The sequence below is a fragment of the Ambystoma mexicanum genome, chromosome 2q (assembly GCF_040938575.1).
Source record: "Ambystoma mexicanum isolate Mex_15411 chromosome 2q, UKY_AmexF1_1, whole genome shotgun sequence".
In the NCBI taxonomy this organism is placed as follows: Eukaryota; Metazoa; Chordata; class Amphibia; order Caudata; family Ambystomatidae; genus Ambystoma; species Ambystoma mexicanum.
Genome location: NC_090924.1, coordinates 338,809,741 through 338,836,683, shown reverse-complemented (window position 1 = coordinate 338,836,683; position 26,943 = coordinate 338,809,741). Strand labels below are relative to the sequence as shown.

Below are 26,943 nucleotides of genomic sequence, written 5' to 3'. Positions count from 1 at the left end.
GAGTTCAACCAAAATGGCGGTTGAAAGAACCATTGGACCTTTTGCTAAAATGGGCCCTAGCGGTTACACATATAAAACATAGACATTATTAGTCCGTTTTTGATTGCATTGAACATAGAGCAGGGAATGATGGCGGCGGTTTTACATGTGTTTCCCTCCCGCTACAGGTATTTCAATTTGTAATAACATTTTTGAAACAATGAAGCTTAATCGTAGCAACTATAGTCACGCGGGCCCGTGTGGTCAGAAATGACAGGAACATGATTTAATGCATCCGATGTTATATATTATACAACATGGAGCCGGTATGCACTACTACCATTTAGACCGTTTTAAATGGCGTACGTGGTCGTGAAAAATGAGAATTTGCGGTGTTGGCAATGAATGGGATAGTCAATGCCATGTGCCTAACGACATCATTTTTCTTTTCTTCTTTTTAAAATATTTGTATTTCCATTTTATAACAACAACATACATGGGTTTACATTTCACAATTGTAAAAAGGATCTATGTCCAGTATGACTGTTACTTCCATGCACACCTATTTTTAAAAATTAACTACCCCCTCTCACCTCCTTCTCTCTAACTAGCCAAAATATAGTATCCCATTTCTTCTTTCGTCTCTTGTGTTTGCACACCTCCCATTGTTATCTTAATTCACTTCTTGTCACTTCTTCCTAGTCTTTTCCTGTTCCCGTTTTGAATAGAGTTAGTGTGAGCTCTGTCTATTGTAACATGTCCTCACCAGAGTCTTGATTTTGTCCACTAATCGCCTGTTTCCATACCCCCGTCTCTGCTATTGTCAATTTTTGCAAATCCCTCCACCACCTCTCCACAAGCAGGCCCATCTCTGATTTCCATACCATTGCTATGCAGCGTTTGGCCAATACTTATGATAGATCTTTGTTTTCCAAGCGCTTTCCCCTTCATGCTCCTCGGGAAGAGCCCCAGTATGCATGCCTCCGGGATTGGACGTCTTTTTGCTCAATGGACAGTTTTTGTGAAATGTCCCCCCAAAACTTCCCCATCACAGCACATTCCCAAAACATATGCAGCATTCCAGCATGTACAACCTTACATGTGGGACAGCTCTGCCCACCCTCACCTTTGAATCCAGCTATTGTTCTCAGTGTTATGTAAGCTCTTTGTGTTGAGTACATTTGTAGCAGCTGTAATCTCGCATTTCTGGAAACCTTGTGAAAATTGGATACCTGCTTCTGTTCCTTGTCCGTAACGGCCTTTCCTAGTTCTGATTCCCATATCGCCCTGTTTCACAGTTCCACTCTTGAATGGCTTTCTTTTAACACATCATACAACCTTGATATGGTATGCCCGCCCTCTGAGATATTTATTATTGATTCCACTTCCTCACAATCTATTGTCTTCCCATATTGATGGCCATCTTCCCTTAATCTTATTCACAAGAGATTGGTGTAGAAGGTATTGTCTTCCATTTATTCCTGTTATTTCCTGTACTTCTTGAAAACTTAATAAGGAACCTTCCTCCCTCAAATCCCCTATTGTTATAATCCCACATGTCTCCCACACCAGCCCTTAGTCCTCTGTTATCTGTCATTTACTGCTGCCAGTGGTATTTGTGGTGATATCGGGTCTTTGATCTCAAGTTTTTTACAGGTTCTGCGCCACCTCTGTATGCCAGTTTCACCAAGCGTGGGTATTCTTGTGGTTCTGATGGGGCTACCCATAATACCGCTTAAGTGTAGGTGTTGTATTGCTGGCTGTAGGAGTGCTGTGTCCATTGTAGGATCGTCCACTAGCCAGTCAACCATGTACTGCATCTGACTTGCAAGGTAATATAGCTCAAAATTTGGAATTCTCAGCCCCCCTTTATTGTTGGGTCTCTGAAGAGTACTTAGAATGCCTCTGTATCTACCGCCTTGCCATCGAAAACTCCTGCACTCTTTTTCTAGCCTTGTAAAGAAGGATTTGGGGATGTTGTAGGGGATATTCCCAAAGCAATGTAGCATCTTGGGTAGCGCCACCATTTTTAATAATGCTGCTCTCTCCATTACCGACAATGGTAACTTCCCCCAGAATTTAATTGAATTCACTAATCCCCCCAGCGCTTTTAATGTATTGTGTGTGTGTTCCTGTTTTGGGGTATGATAGATATCTAGCCCAAGATATTGGAAGATATCAGTCTCCCACAGGAGTGTTAGTATTGCTAGCTCCACGCTGCTTTCCTCAGCAAGCTTGGCTGGTGGTAATAGACAGGATTTATTCTTGTTAATCACAATTCCCGACAACCCACTAAAGTTATCAAGTACTTCTAATATGTGTTGCAGGTTCTCCTCAGGGTTTTGTAAATACAATAGCGAATGTGGATACTACATGCCACGCACCATCTATTCTGATTCCCGCCTCCTGGTATTCCTTGCCGCAGGAATGCTGCAATTGGTTCCATTGCTATGATATAGAGCATCAGAGACAGGGGCAGCCTTGTCTGGTGCCTTTCCGTTACTCCCATCTCTCGGAGAAGATGCCACCCATTCTGACCCTAGCCATAGGTTTAGTATAAAACAGTTTTATCCACTGCATATACTTTGGCCCGAAGCCTAATTTTAACATTGTCGCATAGAGCCAATCCCAACGGACTGGGTCAAATGTCTTCATTGCGTCTAGCAAGTCCAACCCACAGTGCTTGTCTCAATCTTTTGTACTGCTAATAATGTGATGTAGCCTCTGTAGATTCCAGGAAATATTTCTTCCTGGCCCATAACCTGTTTGGTCAGGGTGTATTAGCTCTGTTATTACTCGCCTGAGCCTATTCGCCAGTAGTGCTGTAAGGATTTTGTTGTCCTGATTCAATGGGGACAGAGGCCTGTAGGAACCACAGTCTATTGTTTTATTGGGCTTAGGAATGGGAATTATCACAGCTTCTCCCTTACTTTCTGGGAGCATCCCTGTTTCAAACGCTTCCATGTATACTCTCAGCAGGACCGGTGCAAGATTGTCTGCATATTCCTTCTAGCATTCGCCTGGTTGCCCGTCCATGCCCAGTGTTTTACCTGAGGGCAGTGTCCTGATTATGGTCAGCACCTCCTCTGTCGTTATAGGTTCTTCTAAGATCTGCACTTTCTCTATCTCTAGTTGCAGTAAAGCTATGAGGTCTAGCGCTTCCTGTAGTTCACCGTTTCGCACCTCTCAAAAACCTTCATACAGCGGGCTGTAATATTCATAGAATGTATTGTTCACCCCCACTTGAGTATTGTACACAGAACCCTCTTTATTCTGGACTGAGTGTATTGGCATTTTCCTACTATCGTTCTTGTATAACCATGCCCACAGTTTGCCTGGTTTATCCCCTTGTGCATGTGTCTTCTCTAAATGTTTTGCATAGCTGAATTTGCCCAGTCCATCCCATTGTATTAGACAATTATGTCTTAATTTGAATTCTTCACCCAAATGTTCCTCTCCTGCGCTGTTCCTTCTCCCTACCTCGGCTAATTCTTGTTCAATTCTTTTTAATTCTGAAGCGATGGCTTTGCGCACCCCTCCTGCTTTGGCTATCATATCTCCTCTGCTCACAACTTTGAATGTCTCCCGTAGTGTACCTACTGATTTCACACTTCCCTTGTTAAACATAAAAAAATCCCTCGGTGTGTTTCTGCACATGTTCTTTGAATGCTGTGTCTAATAGGGTTTCCATTCAAAGTCTCCAGGTTGGTATTGCCGGTTTAGGTGCAGTTATGACCCACTTCAGTTCTAATGGGGCATGATCCGAAAGTAATCTGGTTTTATATTCCGCCTCCTCAGATTCCCTGATGTGTTCCTCTCCTGTGAATAGGTAATCTAGTCTTGTATAGAATTGGTGTGGAGCGGAGTGATGTAAGTAATCTCTCACTAACTGGTGGAGTGTCCTCCATATGGTCCACCAGGTTAGAGGACTGTAGGAGAATATTCAAAACATTTGCTGTCGGTGCAGGTCTTCTGAACTTGTTGTCTGACCTGCCTTCCTCATTTGGGATTAATTGTGCAATTAAAGTCCCCACGCCACAATGGGACTCAGTTTCAGTACGGGCTTAATCTTGCACATGGGAACGGAAACATGTTGTACCATCATGATTCGGTGCATAAGTGTTCACTATACATATTTCCCTGTTTTCTAGGGTGCCGTGTATCAGCACCATCCTGCCTTCATCATCAGTCTTAGCATGTAGTATCTTCAGTGGAACTCTCTGCTGTCCAAATGAGAGCACCATGGCATAAGCCGAGTATGTGGATCCTACTAACACACCTCCCCATTTCTGTGCTAGCTTGTCTGTTTTTGTTGAGGTGCATCTCCTGTAATAAGGCAACTCCTATCTTATTCCTGCGCACATACATACTTATTCTGTGTCTCTTCCCTGCGTTATATGTATGCATAATTGTCCTTTGTTGTTGCCTCCCTATCAGTGTTTTGCTTCTCGAGGTTATGCCTCCATAAGTGACTGGACTTGGGCATACTCTGTCTGGCTTTTCCCCCATTCCGGTTAACAACTCCCCCCTCCCCTTTACCCAACTGTCCCTTGCAGAAATGTAACCGCCCGGCTATGCAGTGTATGCTCAGACAAGCCTGCTTCCCGCTCCCTCTCCTCCTATTCTACTGACCAGGTGTTTTATAGCGTACCCGAACTGACATGCATTGGGAAGTTAGGGTGTCTCTCTGTCCTGTGACACCCTTCCTTTGAAGACTGTGACCACCTATCATGCATTCCTGCTCCATGGCCATTGTTCAGATACGGCAACCCTTATGTTTAATTTCGGGTTCGATCCCCGGATCGATCTCCAAATGTCACTTTATTGTCGGGCTCTTGAGACCTTTACTCATGCTTGTTATCGGGGCCTTCTACCAGCGGTCTTATCTCATATGGCTTGTTCCTTACCCAAACTCGTATTGTGTCAATCTCTTAACGATAATAGTAATAATTAATAATGATGATAATAATAATTTAGTATTTATATAGCGCTACAAACCCTCAGGTATCTGAGCACTGCTTATTATTACCCACAGTGCGTGGTGCTCGTTTATCGACCTCGGAACGATGAAAGGCAGAGTTTGGCCCTGACGGGATTCAAAACTGCGTCAGCAGGCGTGGCACAGATGTCAAAGTGTCAAAGCGAGCGCTCTACTCACTATGCTATCAGACCGGCTATCAGACACTGTCTATCCAGTCTTTCGCTTCTGACGGATTGTCAAAGAACATTGCTCATCCATTATGTAGTATCTTCATCCTGGCTGGGTAGATTAGCATATATTTCAGCTCTGCCTTCCTCAATTCATCCTTTGTTCCAATAAATTGGGCCCATTGTTTCTGCACTTGGAAGGTGTAGTCCGGGTAGATTGCTAATTTATCTGAGGCCCTTTTTATAGTTCCCCTCCGTTCTCGAAAATGCCAAGATCTTCTTTCTGTCCTTGTAATTTATTATTTTGGTGATGATGGGCATGGGAGGTGCACCTGGCGGTGGTTTCCTAGTTAAGGATCGATGTACGCGCTCCACAGTGAACCCCTGTGTGAGATTCCCTGGTCCGAGTTCTTGTAAAAGCACATTTTCAACATAGTTAGTTGGGTTGGTTCCATCCATGCCTTTAGGCAGCCCCAGGATCCTGATGTTCCTTCGAGCAAGGCCTTCTGCATCCTCAGCTCTGTCTTCAAGCAGTTTTACGTTTTGCTGCAGTATTGTGACATCCGCAGTTGCTTGAGACACTTCCTTGGTGTTGTTTTTCACCTGTATTTCCAATTGCCCCATAAGTTCTGCTAATGCACGCACATCTTGTCTCAACAAACCTACATCCACCATTACTGCTTCGGTTTTTGCTTCCAGAACTGTCTTCAGTGCTGCTATGGTGGCTAGTATTTGCTGATCCCCCTTATCCAGCGCGTCCACCGTGCCTTCAAACAGTACCATCAGTGTTCCTCCTTTAGGGCTGTCTTGTCCTTTGGTGAATGATTCCATGGTAGTCTGTTTACCTTTTATTTTACTGTCTTTGGTTGCCATCTGTTGTATAGGCTCTTCTCGTATCCCATCTTGCCTTAATTACTCTCTACTTGCTTGGCCCCAAATGTGTCTAAACTCCTTAGCAGGGGAGCCGTCTGATCCTCATCACCGTGTGTCCATATGCAGCATTACTGATTGTGCTGCCTGCGCTGTGAGCTGTAAAGCTTCTCTCCTCCATTGGCTCTGTCCGTGCTATAGGCTAGTGTTGTAGGTGAGTGTTGAGCTTAGGCCTTCTTGCCTGTTAGCATGGGTCTTTGTTCCTGCCCTGGCCAAGTACCAGCGTTTCTTGTATCTTCCTTTTTCGCAGCATTATCCGTCTTTCATTTATTACGCTGCTTGTGGCTTTTCGCACCTTCTTGCTCTGCGCGCCTCCTGTGTTGTTTCTCTTTTCCTGGCTTCGTGTCTCACTTCTAGCCTTTGTTACATTATCATCCGGATCCGTTATGTATATATGCTGGGCAGTTCTTAAGGGCTCCCTTTCAATTCTCGCCCTTGTTAGAGTACAGTTTAGTCCCCCGCTCGCCTTGCTCGTGCGGTTCCTTTTTCGCTTCCACCTCAAGCACCTTACCACTTGTACTCTGCTGGTTCTAGTTGATCAGGCATTCCGGTCCAAAGCATCAAGGGATCCCGAGCTGCTCACTATCCGTCTCCAGCCTCTCTGCTCCTCCGGTCTACTGGGTGCGCAAGTCCTTATTGATCAGCATGTGACCTCTAGGCTTCCAGTGGCCCCCCCTTCTCCGGCGAGCGGCTTCCCTATTTCCCCCTCGCTCTTCTGCTCCTTCGCGCAGGTCTCCGTCACTCCTTGTTTTCTTCTCTGGAGTGTTTTCACCGTTGTTGCGCTCTGCCAGCCGCCATCTTGACCACCTTCTCGGTCCAACGCATCTGGGGATACTCGTTCTTCCTCCTACCTGGGACACTGAGTGCTCAGCGATTGTCTTCCTTTGCAGCCTCTCGTTGTTTTACACATTTTGTGGGCCAAATATTACTTATTTCTTGCTGTTTTCTATGGATCAATGCAGGATCAGGCAGGAGCTGCTACAAGGCACGCACACCCCTTGTGCCTTACCACATCATTATTGTTATATTTCTTCCTGCACTTACAGGTCAACTGAACGGACACTGTAATTATCTTGCAGGGAATAGACACAAGCACATCTTTATAAAAACGGACCGCCGTCTTCCTATTAAGCTATCGGAGGTATGTCAGTAAACTTCCCTGTGTAACAGTGACAGGTTTTCTGCAATGTGTACCAAAGGACGCTAAAAGTAATGAACCAGTTATTCTCCATGTAATAGGTGCAAATGAAAGAATTGCAAAAAAGAAGGAATTTATCTATCATGCCCACATACATCTTTACTAGAATAAGGTTAGTGAAGCATACTCCAGACAGTTATGAATATCTCTGTTATGACATCCGCCCTTAAGACACAATTTTTCAGTCATATTCTCTTTTATGTTGTAGAAAGTGTTGTTGTTGACTAAGGGGCCAATACGATGTTTTGTCACGTATACAAGATACCCGGTCCTGAAGAAGACATACTATTTGCTTGTCATTAACATTGTTGATCAACTTATCTAGACAATAAAAAGGCTGAAACGCTTGTAGATAATATGAAGGCTTAAGCAATATCTCCTTCTAGCCTTTGGTCTCATCCAGATGTCGACATCTGCGTGTTTGTTTCCATATGTGTCTGACTAGCCTCAGACTATAAATAGCTTTAAATATTTCAAACCCCACTGATACTAACCCTAAAAACAATAATTTGTTATGATGAGTTTGCTGATGAAATGTCAAATGTTAATATGTATGTCTATTGTTGGGAATATTTTAATGTCTTTTTGTTCCACAATGAATTTTTATATGAATCTTGAGAGTATGACGAATACATTTATATATATTGAATAACGTGTTCTAAGATGGTTGGATTCTGACATGCTTGCAATACACCTAGCATGACAAACGAGTGTGCCTAACAGTGAAACGTACTGTTAAAGGATGGGGTAATTAGTCGCCATTTTTTTTTAATCAATAACATCAGTGACATGATTACACTGGGTCTCACTATATGCAGACCTCAACACAGTATTTGTCCTCAGGACTTCAGAGGTTAACTCTAGAAGGTGCTTCTTGAGCTCACGAATGGAATCGTCCATTATCGTCAGGGTGTTCATAATCCCTTGTGGGCTGGGCAGCGGAGAGAAAAGAATCCAGAATTATTTTAAAAAATGACAGTTAAGAAAAGGCAAGATCAAGAGAGAGACTTACTGGTGGGGCGCTGCCTCGAGCGGACCCCTGAGGCCTTAATCCATCCTTTCAGGGGAGCCCCTGCAGAGACTGTGAGCAGGGGGGCTGAGCTGCTATTCCAGGGGCAGCTCGGCTGCCCCAGAGCCGTGGCACCTGTCGGCCCACCCGGGGGACATACCGGTCATGCCCCAGAGAAATGTATGGCCCGGGCAGCATGGCGTGGCTGCCCAGGCCCATCAAGAACAGCCCGGCCATGCCCCCAAAGGCCCACCTCGTGGCCAGCGAGGCGGACCTTTCATTGAAAAAAAATTCTCCTGTGCTTCATATGTCAGAAGCAGCCCGGGAGGGAATGCAGAGAGCGCAGCGGAAGCCAAGCCCGCCCCACCCCACAGGGTGGAGCAGTGAAGAAGGAAGTCCTGGGTGGGCAGCCGAGGAGGCAGTGTGAAGACCCGGGTTGCTCCATTGAGCAGCCCGTGTGAGGGAAACCCTGGACTGCCCAGCATAGTGGTCTGGGTGAATGCGCGTCCCGCTACCTGCATTTCTACAATGCATTGCTGAGGTGGGCTGGCCAGGAGGAGGCCTGACACGCAGTAGTGAGCGCAGTAGCATCCCCATAGACACAGGGACGCTGATGGATGTGAAAATGGCACCCGGGCCGCATGGTGACTTCGGGTGGACCCCCAGGCAAGGGGCCCACCCATTGGACATAAAAAGATGTTGCGGGTCGCGGCGGTGATGTCGGGTGGGCCCCCAGCACGGCCCACCCTAACGGATAATTATATCGTGGGTCGTGGCGGTGAGTGTGGGCATCCCCCAGGTGCATGTGGGGTTGCCCAGGACAACACTAAGGGCGCGGGTTGTGCGATGGCCCCACCTGGTGGACGGGGCCACCCTGGAAGAAGAGTAGGGGGCCAGGCCTCACCCGTCATCCGTGGGGCAGGGCCTAGTTCATCAGCCAGTGTCATCCGGAGCAGCCCTGCACATTGGACAGACCTAAAGGTACTGTAAAGGGGTGGATCTCTGCAGCATTCACCCCATTGTGACATTAGGTTTTTGTGTTTGTGTAGTAATTCCTATATATATTTATGTTATGTGTATACATATGTACCGTTAAGTAGGGTAAATGTTAAGTAGGGAAGGTTAGGGAGTTGGGGTAATAATTAGAGGGAATGTCAACCAGGTTAATTGTTAAGTAGGAGTAGATAAGATGTTATATAGATGGTCAATAGTTTAAGTAGGGGGTAGAGGGGAGGCACCCTTGCGTGAGGTGGTGGGATAGGTTGGCGGCCTGCACAAGTCACCCTGCAAGATGGCACCACCCACAGAGGCCATTCTCTGGCCTCACACTCCATGTAGGTGATGCCTGAGCTTGGGAGGGGGATTGGTTGCAGCAAGCTCACCCTTAGGGATCCTGAGACGGCTCCATGGAAGGGTGAGCTGACTTAGCCGGTCCCCGCTTAGATGGAGCTCACGCCAGGGGAATCCTAAGTTTAAAGTGTAATTGAAAAGGGGCATGGTATGCTCAATAAAGAGGGGTCCCTGTGGGGATCCCTATAAATGTTCACTCTGGTTTCTGTGTCTTTTAGTCATCAAAGAACTCCGGGGATGCGCCCATCTCCTGGATTAAGATCTTTTATTTCCAGGTTGCTCAGCGCCCCACCAGAGCAGCTGGTCTGGGATGGTGGGGTGGTATTATTGAGTGAGTCCGTTCCTTTCCCAAGTATTTATAATACTGTGTGCAACCGTGTCAGGGAAAGAAAAACAGGGACTACACTTGTTTGAAAGATTGTAAAATATTCAAAACTGGGCTTAGCTTCCTATCCAGCGCTTCCTCTCCCAGCTTGATCAACCCCTCAGGAGGAGATGTGCCCTGTTGAGAGAGCGTGTCAAAAATAGGACCCAATTTCTTATCCAAGACAGCATCCAAACGTTTTACCTCAGTCTCCAATGGTTCAGCACTTTCTTGGGAGAAGGAATCCGGGTTCGCTAGGCCTTGATCGTGCTCCTGCTGGACGACAGCTAGATGTTCCTCCTGTCAATCCTGCGGTGGGACCCCAGTGTCTAGTATATCCCTCCCTAATGTGGCATTGGCTACCACCAGCCCTTATGGGTGTTCTGCAACCTCAGGGTTACGCCCCACCAACCCCTCCAAACCCCCATCCCCTGGGCAGAAGCCACTGTGACCCTCTCCGTGACCAGAATGCTTTTTTCATTTTTGCCGGCCATATCCTTTAAGTAGGAATCCAGAAGAGATTGCGAATTACCTTTTTATTTCTCCCCATAATTTTTTTTGGTTTTGAAGCTTGTTTATTGCCTAAACTGTCATCCCTGGCCTTTCCCTTTGCCATAGTGATAAACTAAAAGAAGATCCAGTATCCACTATGCAGTATTCAGAAGCTAAAAACACAATAAAATCCAACCTAAAAAAAAGCCAGTACATAAGAAAACGGACAACAAAATGCGAATAAACTAAGTACAGAGAAAACAGTCAATATTCGATGTGCGAAGAGCAATGTACAAAGTGCAAAAGTAGATGTCCGCGTAAGATAGTGCAAAACAGCCAATATGGCCGGCAGGAAATGCAGTCATTAATGATTATCAAAGATCCACAGACCAAGTGCATGAGGCACGCCCGACCTACTAAATGGGCTGCCAGGGTCCAGCACCACCTCACCCCCATTGCACAGTGATGAGAAATCCTCTGTGTATCTGATGCTGTCCAAAGGTCGCTGAGGCTCAGGAAAACACAAAGGTTTGCCAAAATAAAAACCAACTGTAAAACCAGCTGAGTCATCAGGTCACCAATTAACACCACAGAAACTGTGCGACTGCCCAGGGCCTTTCTGAAGGGTGGAGCGGGATCTGTGGAGTTCTAAGAGATGTAGCAGTCACAAACATGGCTAAGGCTGGCTTTCCACCACTTGTGCCGCTTTCCTCCCCGCCTGGTCACAGGTCACAGACAAAATCATGCACACCCCCCCCCTACATTGGAGAACTCGCAGGGAACCTCTCCACTGGGGCGTTAGGACTAGTTAAGAACATCACGTCCTTTACAGGTGTCTTGATACAATTAGTTCAAAACGGTTAAAACAGCCTGCACCATTGCCTTCGATTCCCTCATCTCATATATAAGGCGTCAAGAATGGCACAAAGTCTTTAGGTGTTCCATTAGTACCGTCAGGCTTGCCGTATCGAACACTGCGCACCCTAGCACTGTTGAATAAATTACAGAGGGGGGGGAGAAAAGGTCCTGTTGTATTATGCACTGTCATCCCAGCCCCCAACACAACAGAGGTGACAGAGACAGTTTGTTTGGTTATTATTTGATAATGTGCACAAAACCCAGGGGTAGCCGGGCGCAGCAGGTACAAGGATACTTAAGCTTAGGTTGCATACAGAGGATAAGAAGCATATCAATACAGTGCATACATGTCAATACAAGCAGATGAAATGAAAACTAACATGTTACAGTATTGAAGGTGTATACAAAAAGTTACAAAGGGTAAAAGCAGAATAGTCTTACACTGGGTTTCAGGAGTATCACGGCCGTTAGGTAGAGCGAAAATTAGTTGTCGTTGGACCAGAGCCAGTTTTTTACCTTACATCTAAAGTTGGAGTAGGGTAGGTTGGCTCTCAATGCAGTGGGCAATGCGTTCCAAGACTGGGCAGCTCTAACAGGGAAGCTTGCTCCACCCGCTTTGGATCGTCTAAATCTAGGGGTTTCAAGCAGGAAGTGGTTAGTAGCCCTAGTGTGGTGGCTGGACGATTTTCTGGTCAGTCTGGCCGACATGTAGGGGGATGCTGTGTTGTTGAGCCCTTTGTGGGTGAGCGATAGTGTCTTGAGAAGGACTCTGTTGCTGATTTTAAGCCAGTGGTGGTCTTTCCTGATGTTGGAGATATGTGCTCTACGGGGTATGTCAAGGGTTGCTCTAAGAGCGTTATTTTGAAGGATTTGCATTTTATTTATGATAGTTTTATTAACTCCTGCATAGAGGGCATTACAATAGTCCAGCTTCGACATTACTAAAGCGTTAGCTAGCGTGATGCAGTTAGTTTTGGAGCGGTAAGGTCTACAGGTCCTGATTAATTTACAGGTGTACGCTGTGGAGGATGCCAAGGAGTTAACTTGTTTTTTGAGAGATAGAGTGGAATCGAGGTAAAAGCCTAGAGTTTTTATCTCAGTTGCCACCTTGATTGTGTTACCATCTGTGTTGAAATTGCGATAGTTAGGACTCCGTTTTTTTAGGTTGGAGTCGGAACCCAAGATCAGTATCTCTGTTTTGTCGTCATTTAGACAGAGGCCGTGGGAGGCCATCCATGCCTGAATGAGGAGGTAAATTTTGTTTACTAGAGCTGTGTCTTCGACAAAGTTGCCTGATCGTGGTATGAGAATCTGCGTATCGTCTGCATAATTAGTATAGGTTACCCCTAATCTGTTAAGTTTGTCGAAGAGTGGCTTAGTAAAGATATTATACATTGTCGGGGAGACACATGAGCCTTGTGGGACACCACAAGTTATATGGATTGCGTCCGCTGCCGCTACAGGGGAGAACACTCATCGTACGGTTAGCTAGGAAGGATTGTACCCATGCTATAGCTTCACTTGAGAAATGGGTGTCAGACGCTAAGTGGTTGCATAATACTGCATGATCCACTAGGTCAAAGGCCGCTGATAGGTCAAGGCGGAGGAGCATAGCTGTACTACCTTTATCCTTCAACTCGTCGATTTGTGTCTTGAGGTCGATTAGGGCCGTTTGAGTACCGTGAAGTGGTCTGAAGCCAGATTGCCGTGAACCTAATAGTTGGTGTGTCTCCAAATAGTTTTGGATCTGGAGGTAGGATTTTAAGGAGAAATGGGACCGTAGTAATGGGCCTGTTGTTAGTGGGAATTGCTGGGTCAAGTGTCTGTTTTTTTAGTAGGGGCAGTACCCAAGATTCTTTAAGGTTAGTGGGTACAGTACTCATATTGAAGGAGGCGTAGATTAGTTTCGAGATGAAGGGTGCTAAATCTCTGGCTGCATCCTTGATAATTTGCGCAGGGCAGCTGTCACCTTGGCAGTTCGATGGTTTAAGGGATAGAATGACCTTTTCAGTTTCCAGTATAGAGATGTTGGTAAACCTGCGGGTTTACAGTTGCTTTGGGTGGAAGTGCTGGGTATCTCTTTCAGTGGGGTGGTATGAGTTTCACTAGGGCTCAAGGAGGCTTTTTTCTTAGCAATTTTAGATGTATGGGTTGTGATTTTATTTGCTAGGGCATTTTGGAAGCTGGTGCACCAAGATTTGTCCTCGGGGTTTTCCAATTCTCGGAGAATAGTGAAGAGTTCTTTGGAGTTCGAGTTGGCTTTACTGATTCTTTCGTTGAATTAATCTTTCAATCAATCTCAGCAGAAGGAGTATGCCTCCAGATAGCTTGGAGTTTGCGTTTTTGGGTGCGCATTTCTTTGAGTTTGGGGGTGAACCAAGAATTAAGGTGAGCTTCAAGTTTACTTTTATGGAATTTGATAGGGGCGATCAAGTCTAGAGCTTTGGCCATGGAGTTGTTAAATGACTCAACTAACACGCTAGGGTTGGATTCATTGGAGCTGGCAGTGAGAGCTGGTAGGAGTAGTGGGAGTAGTTTATCAGCCGTGATTTCTTTTTTGCTTCTCGTTGGCATGGGGGGTGCTATTTTATTCTTGTTAGGTTTGGGAGGCTCGATGCTGGCTGTAAAGCATATGAGATAGTGGTCCGTCCTTATTTGAGGTAGAATACTAGAGATGGTGATGTCACAATTATGGTTAGCTATCCAGTCTAGTGTGCGTCCTTTTATGTGTGTAGGAGCTAGGACATTTTGAGTAATGTCATGATTGACTAAAATGGATTGGATAGATTGGGTTTGTTTGTCTTCAGCATCATTAAAGCCCAGGTTAAAGTCACCTAGTAAAAGGAGCTGGGTGGAGTCTTTAATGCTATTAGTGAGGAGACTGGATAGGTCTTCCTTAAAGTTGCCTAGTTTGCCTGGTGGTCTGTACACTAGAAGTATCGTTAGTGTGCTATTGTTTGAGATCGGTATTTTAGCTGAAGTTCGCACGATGTGATTGCTGGGTGTGGGGTGAGTCTAGCAGCTAGCTGCATTTTGGTTATGATGGCCAGGCCGCCTGCTCTAGTGTTAGGCCGGTCGACTCTTAGGATATTGTAATTGTCCGGTATGGCAGTCATGAGGGCAGGGCCGGCTGCATCATGGAGCCAGGTTTCAGAAACAGCAAGGATATCTAAGTTATCCATAGCCAGTATATCAGCTATTTCAGTATTGTGTGCTATAAGGGACCTAGTATTAATAAGGGTTCCTGATAATGTAGGAGTTGTAGTGGTATCTTTGGCCAATCTGGGATTAGGGTGGTTGGGTCACCTCTGTTTGTAATATGGGTCACCTTGTGGTTCGGGACGATTTATCAACGCTGAGGTTAGGAAGTTAGAATTAATGGCAATAGAGGTACGTGTGGGTACTGGTGGACTGGTTCTTTTATTTTTGATGTCATAAAGTCGTGGCAACCTAGCTCTAAGTCGCAAGTTTCTCTCTTGCAGATTGCAGGGGGTGAGGTTGGTGAGGGCCATTATTGTGGTGATGGTTAGAATGGTCCCGGCTAAGGACGAGGATGTATATGGAAGGCAGGTCTGGAGGGTGCGCATGTTGGGCGAAAAGGACACAGTGGCAGGTATATTAGGCTGACCCAGTAGGGACTGAGATACAATTATGCTGATGCTTTAGCACTGAAGTTTGACAGTCTTAGTCAGGGCTAGCGTGCCTATATACTTCAGTGGGGCATCACAAGGCACAGTTAAGCTAGAATGCACGGGGCAGCATCTAGATTTGGGCATCGAGGTAGGCTACAATACACATGGCAGCACCTAGATTAGAGGCAACACAGGGCAACACAGTTAAGCTAAAATGCACAGGGCAACATCTAGATATGGGCATCACAGTTAAGCTAAAATGCACAGGGCAATATCTAGGTATGGGCATCACAGTTAAGCTAAAATGCACAGGGCAACATCTAGATGTGGGCATCACAGTTAAGCTAAAATGCACAGGGCAACATCTAGATTTGGGCATCGAGGTAGGCTACAATACACATGGCAGCACCTAGATTAGAGGCAACACAGGGCATCACAGTTAAGCTAAAATGCACAGGGCAACATCTAGATATGGGCATCACAGTTAAGCTAAAATGCCCAGGGCACCATCTAGATATGGGCATTACAGTTAAGCTAAAATGCACAGGGCAATATCTAGATATGGGCATCACAGTTAAGCTAAAATGCACAGGGCAACATCTAGATTTGGGCATCAAGGTAGGCTACAATACACATGGCAGCACCTAGATTAGAGGCAACATAGGGCATCACAGTTAAGCTAAAATGCACAGGGCAACATCTAGATTTAGGTAACAACGGTGGGCTAAAATACTCAGATGCCGCACCAGAAAAGCGGCAGACACAAGTAGGTTTAAAATGCACTGGGGCAGCATCATGATACTGTAGGTCTTGGAGGAATGCAGGCATGGCAGTACTAGCATGCCAATGTACTATCAGTGTGCAATGGGCGTAAGCAACAGAGTGCAGAGTATTAGCATTTGTATTTTAAAAAGATCGATGCCCAAGGCAGGCAAGGTTGAGCAGAATGAAGATAAATTGGGGCAAAAGTCATTTGCAGCAGAGTTCAGGTAAGTTTGTAACAGAGACTGAGCGGGTAATGTCACTATGGTACAATAAGCTGTGATGCAGAGTTACCTTGACGGTCGTGTGTAAGAGGACCAGGGGTTCTGGCAGACTGCAGAGTAGGCAGAGTAGGCAGGTAACAGGCATGGAAACAGGAGATGGCCTTGTTTGCAGTGGGCCTTGAGTAAAGTGGGCCGGCTTCGCAGTGAAACGGTCCCAAAGTTGAAACCATATTGAGCCAAGGGAGCCCAGCCGAGGACCAGTCTAACCCGCTTGCCGTTCCCGCTCTGCTCTCCAGTGAAGGTAAGAGCTTTAAGTGCTGTCAGGTGTAGGCTGGGCTGGGCTTTCCCTCCTCCTCACCCAGCTCCAACAGCAAGAAACAGCCTGTCCCGCTTGCCCCTCCGCTTTATATGGGGGTTGGGTTTTTAATGAAAGTTGGAGGTGGTTCCGTAATAAATCACTTTGGATCCTACCCACCTTCCGACATAAGATTACATTTTAGGACCTCCAAACAGTGTAGGCCACCAGACCTGTGATTCCTAAACAGGGCATAATTCCTAGTTGTTGACCTCAGAAACCCAAATAAGGCTTTCTGAAGACTTTGATACGTTAGAGACACAATCTTATAGTAAGTACGGACCCGAACTGGCAACCAATAAAGCTTAAATAGAATGGATGAAGTATGTGTCCAAGGAGGAGTATATATTACTGTCTGGGATACCTGATTCTAGAGAAATTGTAATCTTGAGATTTGTTTTTTAATGCAGTTTATCAACTAGGGAATTTCAGCCATCTAATGTTGAACCTATGATGGCTCTAGCAATTTGACCCAAATGATGTTCCCCTAAGACATATCGATCTTTTTAATAAGACGCAAATAATAAGTAGAGGAGTTGATTACCAAACTAATTTGAGATCACCTATTCAGTTGAGGGTTGAAATTGAGTTCTAAAGTTTTAAGTTTGGGTAAAATGGATGCAAGCAATTCACCTATGTAAAACTGAGGCGGATTAGCTGAGTATTCATGGAGGCTGGCTAATGTCCCAGTGACACTCATTTCCATTCTTTTCGATTTAAGACTTAAGTCATTTGGAATCCATCCAAGTTTTGATGGTAGCAATGATTGAAGATAGTGTAGTTTTATTCAAGATTAATTCACAGGAAAGCTTAAAGTACAATTGTTCGTAGTTGGCTTAACAGTGAAAGCCGACTTCAAGATCCATGGGGAGATTGTGTGGAGCTTTAACATATACATTTAAAAGAAGAGGAAGGTTATATCCCTGCGGAACTACACAGGTCATTGAGATAGGTGGAATGACTACCTTATTAGAAGTAAGATAAACAAATCTATTTTTAAAAAAAGCGTACAGTGAAAATTAGGAGAACCATGGAATGGAAGTGGTGGAGGCAAAACTAGTAAGAGTCCAGTAGGCTTGGCACAACCACAAGGGGGAGACAGTAATATTTTACTAAGACCGTAGGGGCAGAAGATGGAGATTGTAAAGGTGCTGCATGTAATGAGCTAGCAGACTGTGGTGGCCTGCTGTGCTTAAACTTCCTACACATGTTTATGTCCAAAGTCCTGTGCATCATCACTGCAGCCTTCCTGTCCCCTGGTCTCATATGTGTCCTTTTTTTTTCCAGGTGTATTCTCCCAGCAAGCCCAAAGGAACATTTTGGAAATGTTGGGATTTAAAGAAATTGATGTGTCTAAAAACATCTGGTATGTGCCCTGTCTTTTTTGCCCTGTGTATAATATAGTTTGTTGCAGGAATATGTTGGCTAGTGGACATTGTCCAATGTTTTTGACTTGCTGGGCTCTCGACCTAGACTAATCCGACCACGCTTGTGAGGCAGATGCGTTGTGTGGTGGGATCTCCAGGAGACGGCACGGTCACCCTTGTGGTTTTATATGTGGGGTCATTGGGAGATGTATTTTGAGCACGCTTTTGCATCGAAGATGTAGGTCTCTTTCCCAAGCAGTCCTGAAACGGTCCTCAGATCCTAGTACATTTGCTACACCCAGATTTCGGGATTAGAGTGTGAATTCTCTGTGCACCAAACATTCTTCTCTGCAATTCAAAAGGGAATGGCCCTCATTCCGAGGTACTAGCACCAATACCGGTACCGCCACTGACTTGGTGGTATGGGGATTTACCGGTCCAGTCCGACCCGTCCCCATTTGAAAAGCCATTCCCCATTCGAGCCCCCATAGGGCTCAATGGGAAGGCGTCAATAACGGTACCGTAAATTGCGGTACCGTTAATGACCCCGGTATCCCTTTGCAGGTCCCGTCCTTAACGCCTGGTAAAACCAGGTGTTAAGGGAGGGACCCGCAAAGGGACCTCGGAATAGGACGCAAAGGGATTACCGGCACCGGTGTCATTACCGGTGCCCGTTATCCCTTTGCGCCCAGGTCGTAATGACCCCCAATGAGTTTACATCATTTATAGCTGAATGGGGTGAAAGATTGAGATAATTCTCTTTGGGGCAAAAAACAGGAGTTTCTCACAAAAACTCTATGGGCCTCATTACGAGTATGGAGGCAGCCATGCCCTTAATAAGGCTGCCTCCATACCGCGTTCCAGCTCCGGGTTCTGTGAATGAGGAATTACCGGGTCATTCCAACCTTGGAGGACCCTTTATTTCCTCATTCACAAAACCAATCCCCATTCCCATTTGAGCCCCCATAGGGCTCAATGGGAATGGGGATGGAGCTAATAATGGCCCCGTTAATAACGGGCCCGTTATTAGCTCCTTGGTCTCCTTGCGGGACCTGCTAATGATGTCTGGTCTGACCAGACGTTCTGTGCGGGTCCCGCAAGGGAACCTCGTAATAGGGAGGAATCGGTTTACCGGCACCGTTACCGCAGCCGGTAAACCCATTCCTCCAACCTCGTGATGAAGCCCTATATCTCTATATTCCATCTTTTCTATGGCTGCCCCTTCCTCTGGTGTAGTAAAGTTAAAAATCGTATGTTTTTTCTTTGATGAAGACCTGACCTTGGCATCTCAGATGAACTCAGTAGTTTTTTTTTTTAGTCGGACATCTTAGAAGGCTTGCTCCCCTGCTCTCCCTTAAAAATAAACTCTGGTGATACAAGCTCCTTATGGACTCAAGATTGCTGGTGACCTTCCTTTATGCCTTCTGGCAAAGCTCCAGCGTACTCAGAAGGGGCAGTCTGATTGATTTGCAGACTTTTTCAATGTGAAAGGAATGGGTTGTGGTTCATACGCTCGGGAATGATACACAGCTTACTGGTTCAGGAATGGGAATAGTTCTTCCGCTCAGGAATGGGACACAGTTCACTGGCTCAGGAACAGGAAATTGATCCTAGGCTCAGGAATGGGACACCGGCTCGAGAATGGGATACAACATACCCCAAAACTGCCATTTGTCCTTTGTTGGTGGTTACATGAGGCAAATTGCTGATTCCAGCAGATCCCATGCCATGGGGTAGTACAGGATGGTGAGTGGGGTGCATCAGCATTAAAGCTAAATTGCTGACTTAGTATTTTGCACAATGGGGCTAAAGTTTATGTTTATTAATTTTATATAGTGCTTTATACCAAAGCGCTTTACAATAAAACAACAAGATACAATAATGGAGAAGCAAGTTAGCAAACATGAGACAAACCAGCGTAACAATATGTAGAACAATTTCCTTGGATATAGGAGATGAGGGAAAGTGAGAAGGAAGGGAGAGAAAGGAAGGGGATAAGTTCAGTTATGTGATATAAATCGAGTGGCAGTGAGAGGAAGGGGAGGTATGGGGGTGGGGGAGAAGGGAGGAGAAAGGTAGGAGGTCAAAGGGGGGAGTGGAGAAGAAGGGCTTTCAAGGAGGTGCGGAAGGAGGTGTAAGTGGGGGGTGGAGTGGATCGAGAGAGGTAAGGCATTCCAATGTAAGGGGGCCAGAATCTGGAAGGAGCGGAAGCGGGAAGCAGCACAAGGAGACGGGGGTACAGTAAGTAGAAAGTGGTCAGCGGAGCGGAGTGGGCGAGAGGGAGTGTAAAAGGAGAGGAGAGAAGAGAGATAAGGGGGATCAAGGTCATGGAGAGATTTGAAGAGCAAGCAGAGAAATTGATATTTAAGTTGGGAGGGCAAGGGAAGCCAGCCGAGTTGAGAAAGTGAGGAGCAAATAGACTCGCAAGGTCAAAGGAGGCAGAGAGTACGAATAGAGGAGTGGTAGATGGACTTGAGGGGGGGGTCAGATGAGAGGCAAGGAGTCCAAAGAGAAGAGAGGAACAGTAGAAAAGTCGGGAGAAGATGAGTGAAGAGATTAAGAGTTTAGAAGCGTGGAAAGTGAGAGAGGACCTGATCTTGCGGATGTTGTAGAGGTGGTGACGACAGGAACGAGAGGTGAGAGAAATGTGATGGGAGAAGGCAATGGAGGAGTCTAGGTGGATGCCAAGATTACGAGCAGAGGTGGAGATAGGGAGATAGGAGGGGGGAAAGTGGATAGAGGGAGGAGGATTAGGGGAAAGAGTTAGAAGGAAAGAAGAGGACTTCCGTTTTGTCTGTGTTGAGGGAGAGAAAATGGGATGACATCCAGTTTTTTATAGCTGTAAGGCTGGAAGATAGGGAGTGATGAAGGTCAGAAGAGAAGGAGGAGAAGGAGAGAAAGAGTTGGGTGTTGTCAGCATAAAAGTGGTGGGAAATGCCGAAGGAGAAGATGACGGGAGCAAGCAGGGAGGTATAGAGAGAGAAAAGAAAAGGGCCTAGTACTGAGCCTTGGGGGACACCGTAGTCCAATGGGATGCAGGATGAGGTGTGGCCGCCCCAGGTGACAGTGTAGGATAAAGTCTCTCAGAGTAAAGGGGGAAAAAGGATACAGACTATTAATGGGCAGAAAAATGCTGTCCCTTTTCACCTCCCACGCCCACCAGGTTTTCCCAGGGTATAAGATAAAGTGTGCTGGCTGGATAATGGTAGAATCATCCCTCTACCATTATCCCATTATGGGTGTAGTAGAGCGACACCTTCCCTTTTATGCTTTTAGATGTCAGTTAGTATTGCTCCTATGCCAACTACACACCCACATTGCTTGATGACAGCAAACCTCATACTCTCTTAGTGGGTTTGCTGGGTTTTCACGACAAGAATATTATCTAAAAATGGCAGTGCTGATGTCCTGCAGTGTGCCGTACTGCTGTTGATGCCCGCCCTCACTTCCTCCTTTTCTCTCTCTCACCAGTAAGGTCTTTTGTGGCATTTTGGTGGCATGTAAAAAAATGGACTTCTTGGTAGAGTTGAGTCAGGAAACCCCAGTTTCAGCCTGTATGTGGCTCAGTGGTGTGGTGGTGAGTTGATTAGAGGAGAGCCATCCACTGGTCACGCTCCTCTCCTCTACCCTCCTCTCTCGCCCTGTCGTCATCTGGTGTTCACCATCACTACACACCCTGTTATTTACTGGAACAGGAGCAAAAAGCCAAGGGGAGGAGAACAGGCCTCAATGGTCCAGCAGCAGCTTCTGTATTTCCCCTCTCACAGTGGCACAATGACGCTGTCTTAATGACGAAATGTAGGGTGTCAATAGAAAAGCTTAGTGAGGCTGTTAAAAAATGATTGAACTGCAGTAATATGGGCAACAATCATTTTTTAAAGGTGTGCTTGATATGGCCCCCATTGATGGATTAATCAGTGGATCACAAAAAGTGATTGGATTGTTATCCATTAATGCAGTGAATTTGTTTGTCAAAATGTTATTTTGATCCTGATGAGGACCTTAATGAGTCCTATTTAGAAGGCTGAGACGTCTGTAGACTTTTATGATTGTGTATGTTTAATTGTATATGTTTACCATACATTTTGTATAACTTATTTTATTGATTTTAAATATTTCACGCAGCAACCATACAGTGTAAAACCAATTACGTATAGAGCGTACAAGTCCATTTTCTCCTCTCTTCCACCCCTCCCCTGAAGAGCATCATTCCACTTCCATAAATTAGTTTTGTTGCATATAGTAGAACTACAATCAGTTATCAAGATAATCGTTACAATTGCCATCAAAGCACACTCATGTTGGCACAGGGATAGCCACTTTCTTATGTTTTCCACACTTCCTCATGATCTGTATACTGTTTCTTCTAACAAATGCATTTTATTTTATTGTTTTAAAGAAGGGACCTAGCTCGAGAGCAGAGGAGCGCTGTAAAAAGTATGGGTAGCCAGCATTTGGGCTGGCATCTTTTAATAATAGCGCAGTACTGCGAGTTGAGGTCTGTGTTTTGCTATGTGCATCCATTGGAATTAGTCATTGGTCGGGTGTTTTTTAAAAAGCCATGTTTTGAGAGATTTGCAAAATTGGAGAATTGTGTGGGCATTCTGCTCCGACACTGGGATAGAGTTCTAGAAGGTGGGTTCGTGACAAGAGAAGGCCTGTTTGCATGTCCTCCCTTTGCGGACAAGTTGTGATTCAAGCTGACTGGTCGATTTGCTGCACCAGGCGCATGTGCCACCAGATATGTGGAGCTTAGCCATCAGATATGCTGGTGTGCTACGTATGACTGCATTGTAGATGATACATGCAGTCTTGAACAGTATTCTGGCCTCGAGAGGAAGCCAATGTAGTTTGCATAGGATGGGGGTGATTTGGTCAAATGTCCATGCACCCGTAGTAAGACGTGCTTTAGTGTGGGGGATTGCTTTTAGGGGAGCAAAGTGAGCAGCTGGGAGCCCCTTAAGGAGGTTATTCCCCCCATCGATGTGCAAGACCACCAGGTCCTGCACCATCGTCTGGAAGTCCTCCAGTGGGATGAAGGGTTTGATTTAGCGAAGGGTGGAGATTCAGAGCCAGGCAGTTTGGGTCTTCTTGGCTATGTGTTTCAGAAAGGACAGACTGCCTTCAATGCTGAGAATTGTGGATCAAATCCTTCTAGGAGCATATCACTGAGCCATTGTTGGACAAGTTGTTGTTTAGCGGGCGGACTGATCAGGACGAATTCAGTCTTCGATGGGTTTAGTTTGAGGTAGGCAGTTGACAGCCAGGACTGGATGATGGCTAGGCAATCGCAGAGACTAATGATGCCCTGCACACTACTCTCATGTACAACTGATTGCACCCGCATATTTGCGGATGCGTATATTCGGATCGCTGAGGAGAGTGTCCAGAGGGTCAATGTAAATGTTAAAAAGGATTGGTGAGAGTATGGGGCTTTGGGGGACTCCACAGGAGACCTGGACTTGGTTAGAAGGCAACAAGTTCATCAGGATGGCCTGGTGTCTGCCCAAGAGGTACGAAGTTAACCAATTCAGGACAATGCCAGAGAATCCTATCCTGTCGGCATTAACCCTGACAGATAGTCATTTCGGAGGTGACGTTGTTCGATTCTGGCGAGTAGTTGTGTAGCAACTACTTTTTCCAAGATGTTGCAAATAAACGGGAGGTTTTAATGGGCCGGTCTCTGGCCAGGTTGTCTGGATCTACGGTTGTTTTTTCCAAAAGAGGTCATATGAGACCAGTCTTGCGGGTGTGACCCTTCTGGAGGCATTAATAAAGCTAAGGAGTGTGTTGAACTCCAGGCTCATCAATTGTATAATCATGGAGGCTGGGATTATGATGTTGGTCGTTTTGAGCGAATCTAATGGTTCGCATTAACCATTAGGTCTAAAAATGCTATCACCAAAGGTCCGAACACCAAAAGTTCGATCCTTTGGTGGTAGCATTGTAAAAAAAAAAAAAAACGGGGGCTGCGTGGGTGTCCCCCGCATCGCGCGACTCACTATACGTTATAATATAGTGAGCGGGGGTTGCCAGGGACACCCCACAGCCTTCAGTTAAAAAAAAAAGAAAACAAAAGGACCCTGAGGCAACGGTTCCCGATCACGTAAGTGAAAGGGAACTGGTGCAGCAGGGACCCAGCGTGAAGAAGGTGGTAAGTGGGGTTAGTTTATGTTGGGGGTGTGGGTGGGGGGTGTGTTATGGGTGTGTTGTGTGTGTGGGTGTGAGTATGTATGTGTGTTCGCATGCAAAGGGTGCAAACTTTTGGTAGTTCGCACCTTTCTCAATCGAACGATCCGGCCGCAGCAAATTCAGCCGCGGTCGGATCACTTAGAACCGGGATTGTATCGTCACAGTAAGAAGTAGGTTTGAGAGAGGCAATTATTTAAGGACATCTGGGGGCAAGAGAAGAGTGAATTTGGTCCGGGGGCGGGGGGGAGTGTGTGTGCCAGGGTACAGTGGGCACTAATGCTGTGGGAGGTTGATTCGATGGTCTCTCGGATTTTGTCTCTTTTTTCGTTATAAAATGTGTTTATTCTGTTGCATGTAACTCGGGGTCGGGTCAGAGTTTGGTACAATGCTTTACTACATCAAAGAGGGCTTTGCTCCTGTTAGAGGCTGCCGCAATGATGGTTGAGTATTAAGCAGCTTTGGCTTCGGTAATCAGAGTCCTACAGTTGGGCAGCAAGATTTGAGGTTGGTGAAGTCTCAGGGTTATGGTCTTTGTGCCACCATTTCTCTGGGGCTCTGATTGAGCGTTTGTTGGAGGCAAGCTTGAGGGTGTACCAAGGGGAGGATGGTTTGGTCTTAGTACTGCTGTTTTTTAGAGGGACATGAGTGTCCACCTGTTTTATAGGAGAGTGGTTGAATAATTCTAGTAGGCCTGAGACATTCCATCTGTTGGGGAAATCTGCAAAGTTTGCCTCTAGCTCATTGACCAGGAAGGTTTTGAATGAGTGGCATTGAGTGAGGGGGCACTTAGACTGACCTTTGTGGGCCATAGTCGAGTGGGTGGCCGATAGTGGGATGGCAGTGTGGTCAGACCAGTCGAGTGGGATAGGGTCTGGGCAGGTAATGAGGGGAGATGATGTGAAGACTGTCTGGGGTTGTTGCCTTTGTTGTGCTTGGGGAAGAGCACAGTTTACTTAAGGTCCCTGGAACCCGTCAGTGCGAAAAGCTTGATTCAAGTGTAGTTGTCGGCCTGTGACTCAGGGACGTTAAAATCTCAGAGAAAGACATCATTAGTGTGATAATTTGGCAGAGGGTAAGTTGGAGATGTCATCAATGAAAGAGTCACTCCTGCGAGTTGGTCTGCAAATGAGGTGGAAGGTGATGGATTTATTGTGCGATAAAGGGAACTGACTGGCGAGTGATTCAATTGAGCTTGTTCTGGGAGAGGAGATGATGGACCATGGTCAATCGCACCTGTAGATGATTTCTACTCCGCCTCCTGCCCTTCCTGGCCGGTCGCCATGTTGGATGCAGTAGGCTTTGTGTAAGAGGATGTTGAAAACATGGGGGGAGGTTGGGGTAAACCATGTTTCAGTGATGAACAGGGCATCAAGATTGTTGTACGAAATCAGGTCCATGATGTGAGCGACTATTGATCAACATGAGAGGGTGCGTTTTGTCCTTGGGTGTTGGATGAGGCAAGGGCAGTATTGATGATGTTCAGTAGGGTAGCTTGCAAGGGCTCAAGAAATATAAAATGTGGGTGGGCACCACAGTGATTTGTACTGTAATTTAATTACTCTACTATTAGTAATTTAGAGTTGCTTTGTCCTGGAGCTCCCAGTCTGGAAAAGATCCTTTGGCATCCGGACCTCACAAACTAGCGAAACAGAAAAAATAAGGTGACTTCACCCTATTTAAGGCTGGTGCTCTCAGTTGGCCCTTGTCAGGGCTGCACAGGTAAATTGAGTGTTTTCAAAGTTTTTTTCAAAGTAAAAAATGCAAAAAATCAGTAAGGAATTTTACGAGGGAAATGTTTAATTCACATTTCTAATTTCTGTGTCTCATATTTAACTTTTATGTAATGAGGCAACCAGTAAATACGTAGGTAAGCGTATTTGTAAGTACATATGCCAATGCATTTCGGTCTATGACCATCTTCTGGGCTGTACTCAAATCATATTGAATATTATTGCTAAACAGTTGTAAAATGTAGGACAATGCATCATATTACAATAAGAATGTAAATCACATACCCCAAGTAGGTCCGGATTATGTACTAGTTAAAGAAAAGAAAAACAAAAGGAATAATGTAAGCAATGCGCAACATTTAAGAAAACAAGTGCTACTAACGTGTGAATGTAAATAATCTGTACCTTCCGTGCTGTTGTATTCCTCACGGCTACGTGTAAAAAATCTCGTTGCGTCCAACGCTCCTGTTCGGCAAAAGCAAAGACCATCAGAGCCCTTTTATGTGATGGATGTCTCTTCTACACGTTAAACAGAGGGGTCTCTTACCTGTTGTTCGCGTACTCGCGTTCTGGACCAAGGCGCATTCGCGGTGAAGCGAAATCGGTGCGAGTGCAGACGCATTACTATATTCCCATGCAAACGGGGGCAGGCCGACGGGCAGCAGTGCGAACGCTGCCGCATGTACGCCTCGGGCCCCACCTCTCCGTGGCGTCACAGAATGTCAGGGTTGTCACCATGGGAACCCGCAATGCTAAGTAGACTACATGCGTGTGCATAAATGCTGTCAAAATAGAAACAAATGCAATGAAGCGTACGATAGCGGTTTGGTTGAAAATTAGGGTGTGTGGATGCGTAACGGGGGAGCTGATGAAGCTCATCAGTGATACCCTCTGTCTCTTCATATTCAAATGACAGAGGTTCACACTATTGTTGTCCTATCATAAACATGGATATTGATATTCAATTTACTCGAAGAATCTGATTGGAAAATCTAATTAAGGATAAAGAAAGTCTCGCATTTGTTTAAATAAAACCAAAATATATATCACATCTGAATATCATGTAATCAACAGTACACAATATAGTTCTCAATGCTCATATTTGGAAAAAACATGTGTTCCCCTCTCTGGATCAGAGGAAGCACATGCAGTTGATCTCTTCATTAATTCCTTTTGGTGTCAAAGAGCTCAGTCTGTCGATCCAGAGCATCTCACATTGATCAAGTCTTTTTTGCAAATCTTCATATTTCTCTCTTCTTTGGACTCTTTCTAAGATTACACATTTTATTTGTGACAAGTTGTGCTGTCACAAATGCCCATGTGGTCTGTATTATGTAGGCCAAACACAGCGCA

At 45.6% G+C, this 26,943-nt stretch overlaps 1 protein-coding gene across 2 annotated transcripts in view; it reads left to right on the top strand.

Annotated features, from left to right (window-relative positions):
* Window positions 1–26,943, top strand: part of LOC138569399 (hexosaminidase D-like) — a 644,991-nt gene that overhangs the window by 491,389 nt on the left and 126,659 nt on the right. For both annotated transcript variants that reach the window (XM_069647343.1, XM_069647344.1), the window contains one exon: window positions 17,589–17,667. In XM_069647343.1, coding sequence (XP_069503444.1) covers window positions 17,589–17,667 — 79 coding nt within the window. The remainder of the gene's footprint in view (window positions 1–17,588; window positions 17,668–26,943) is intronic.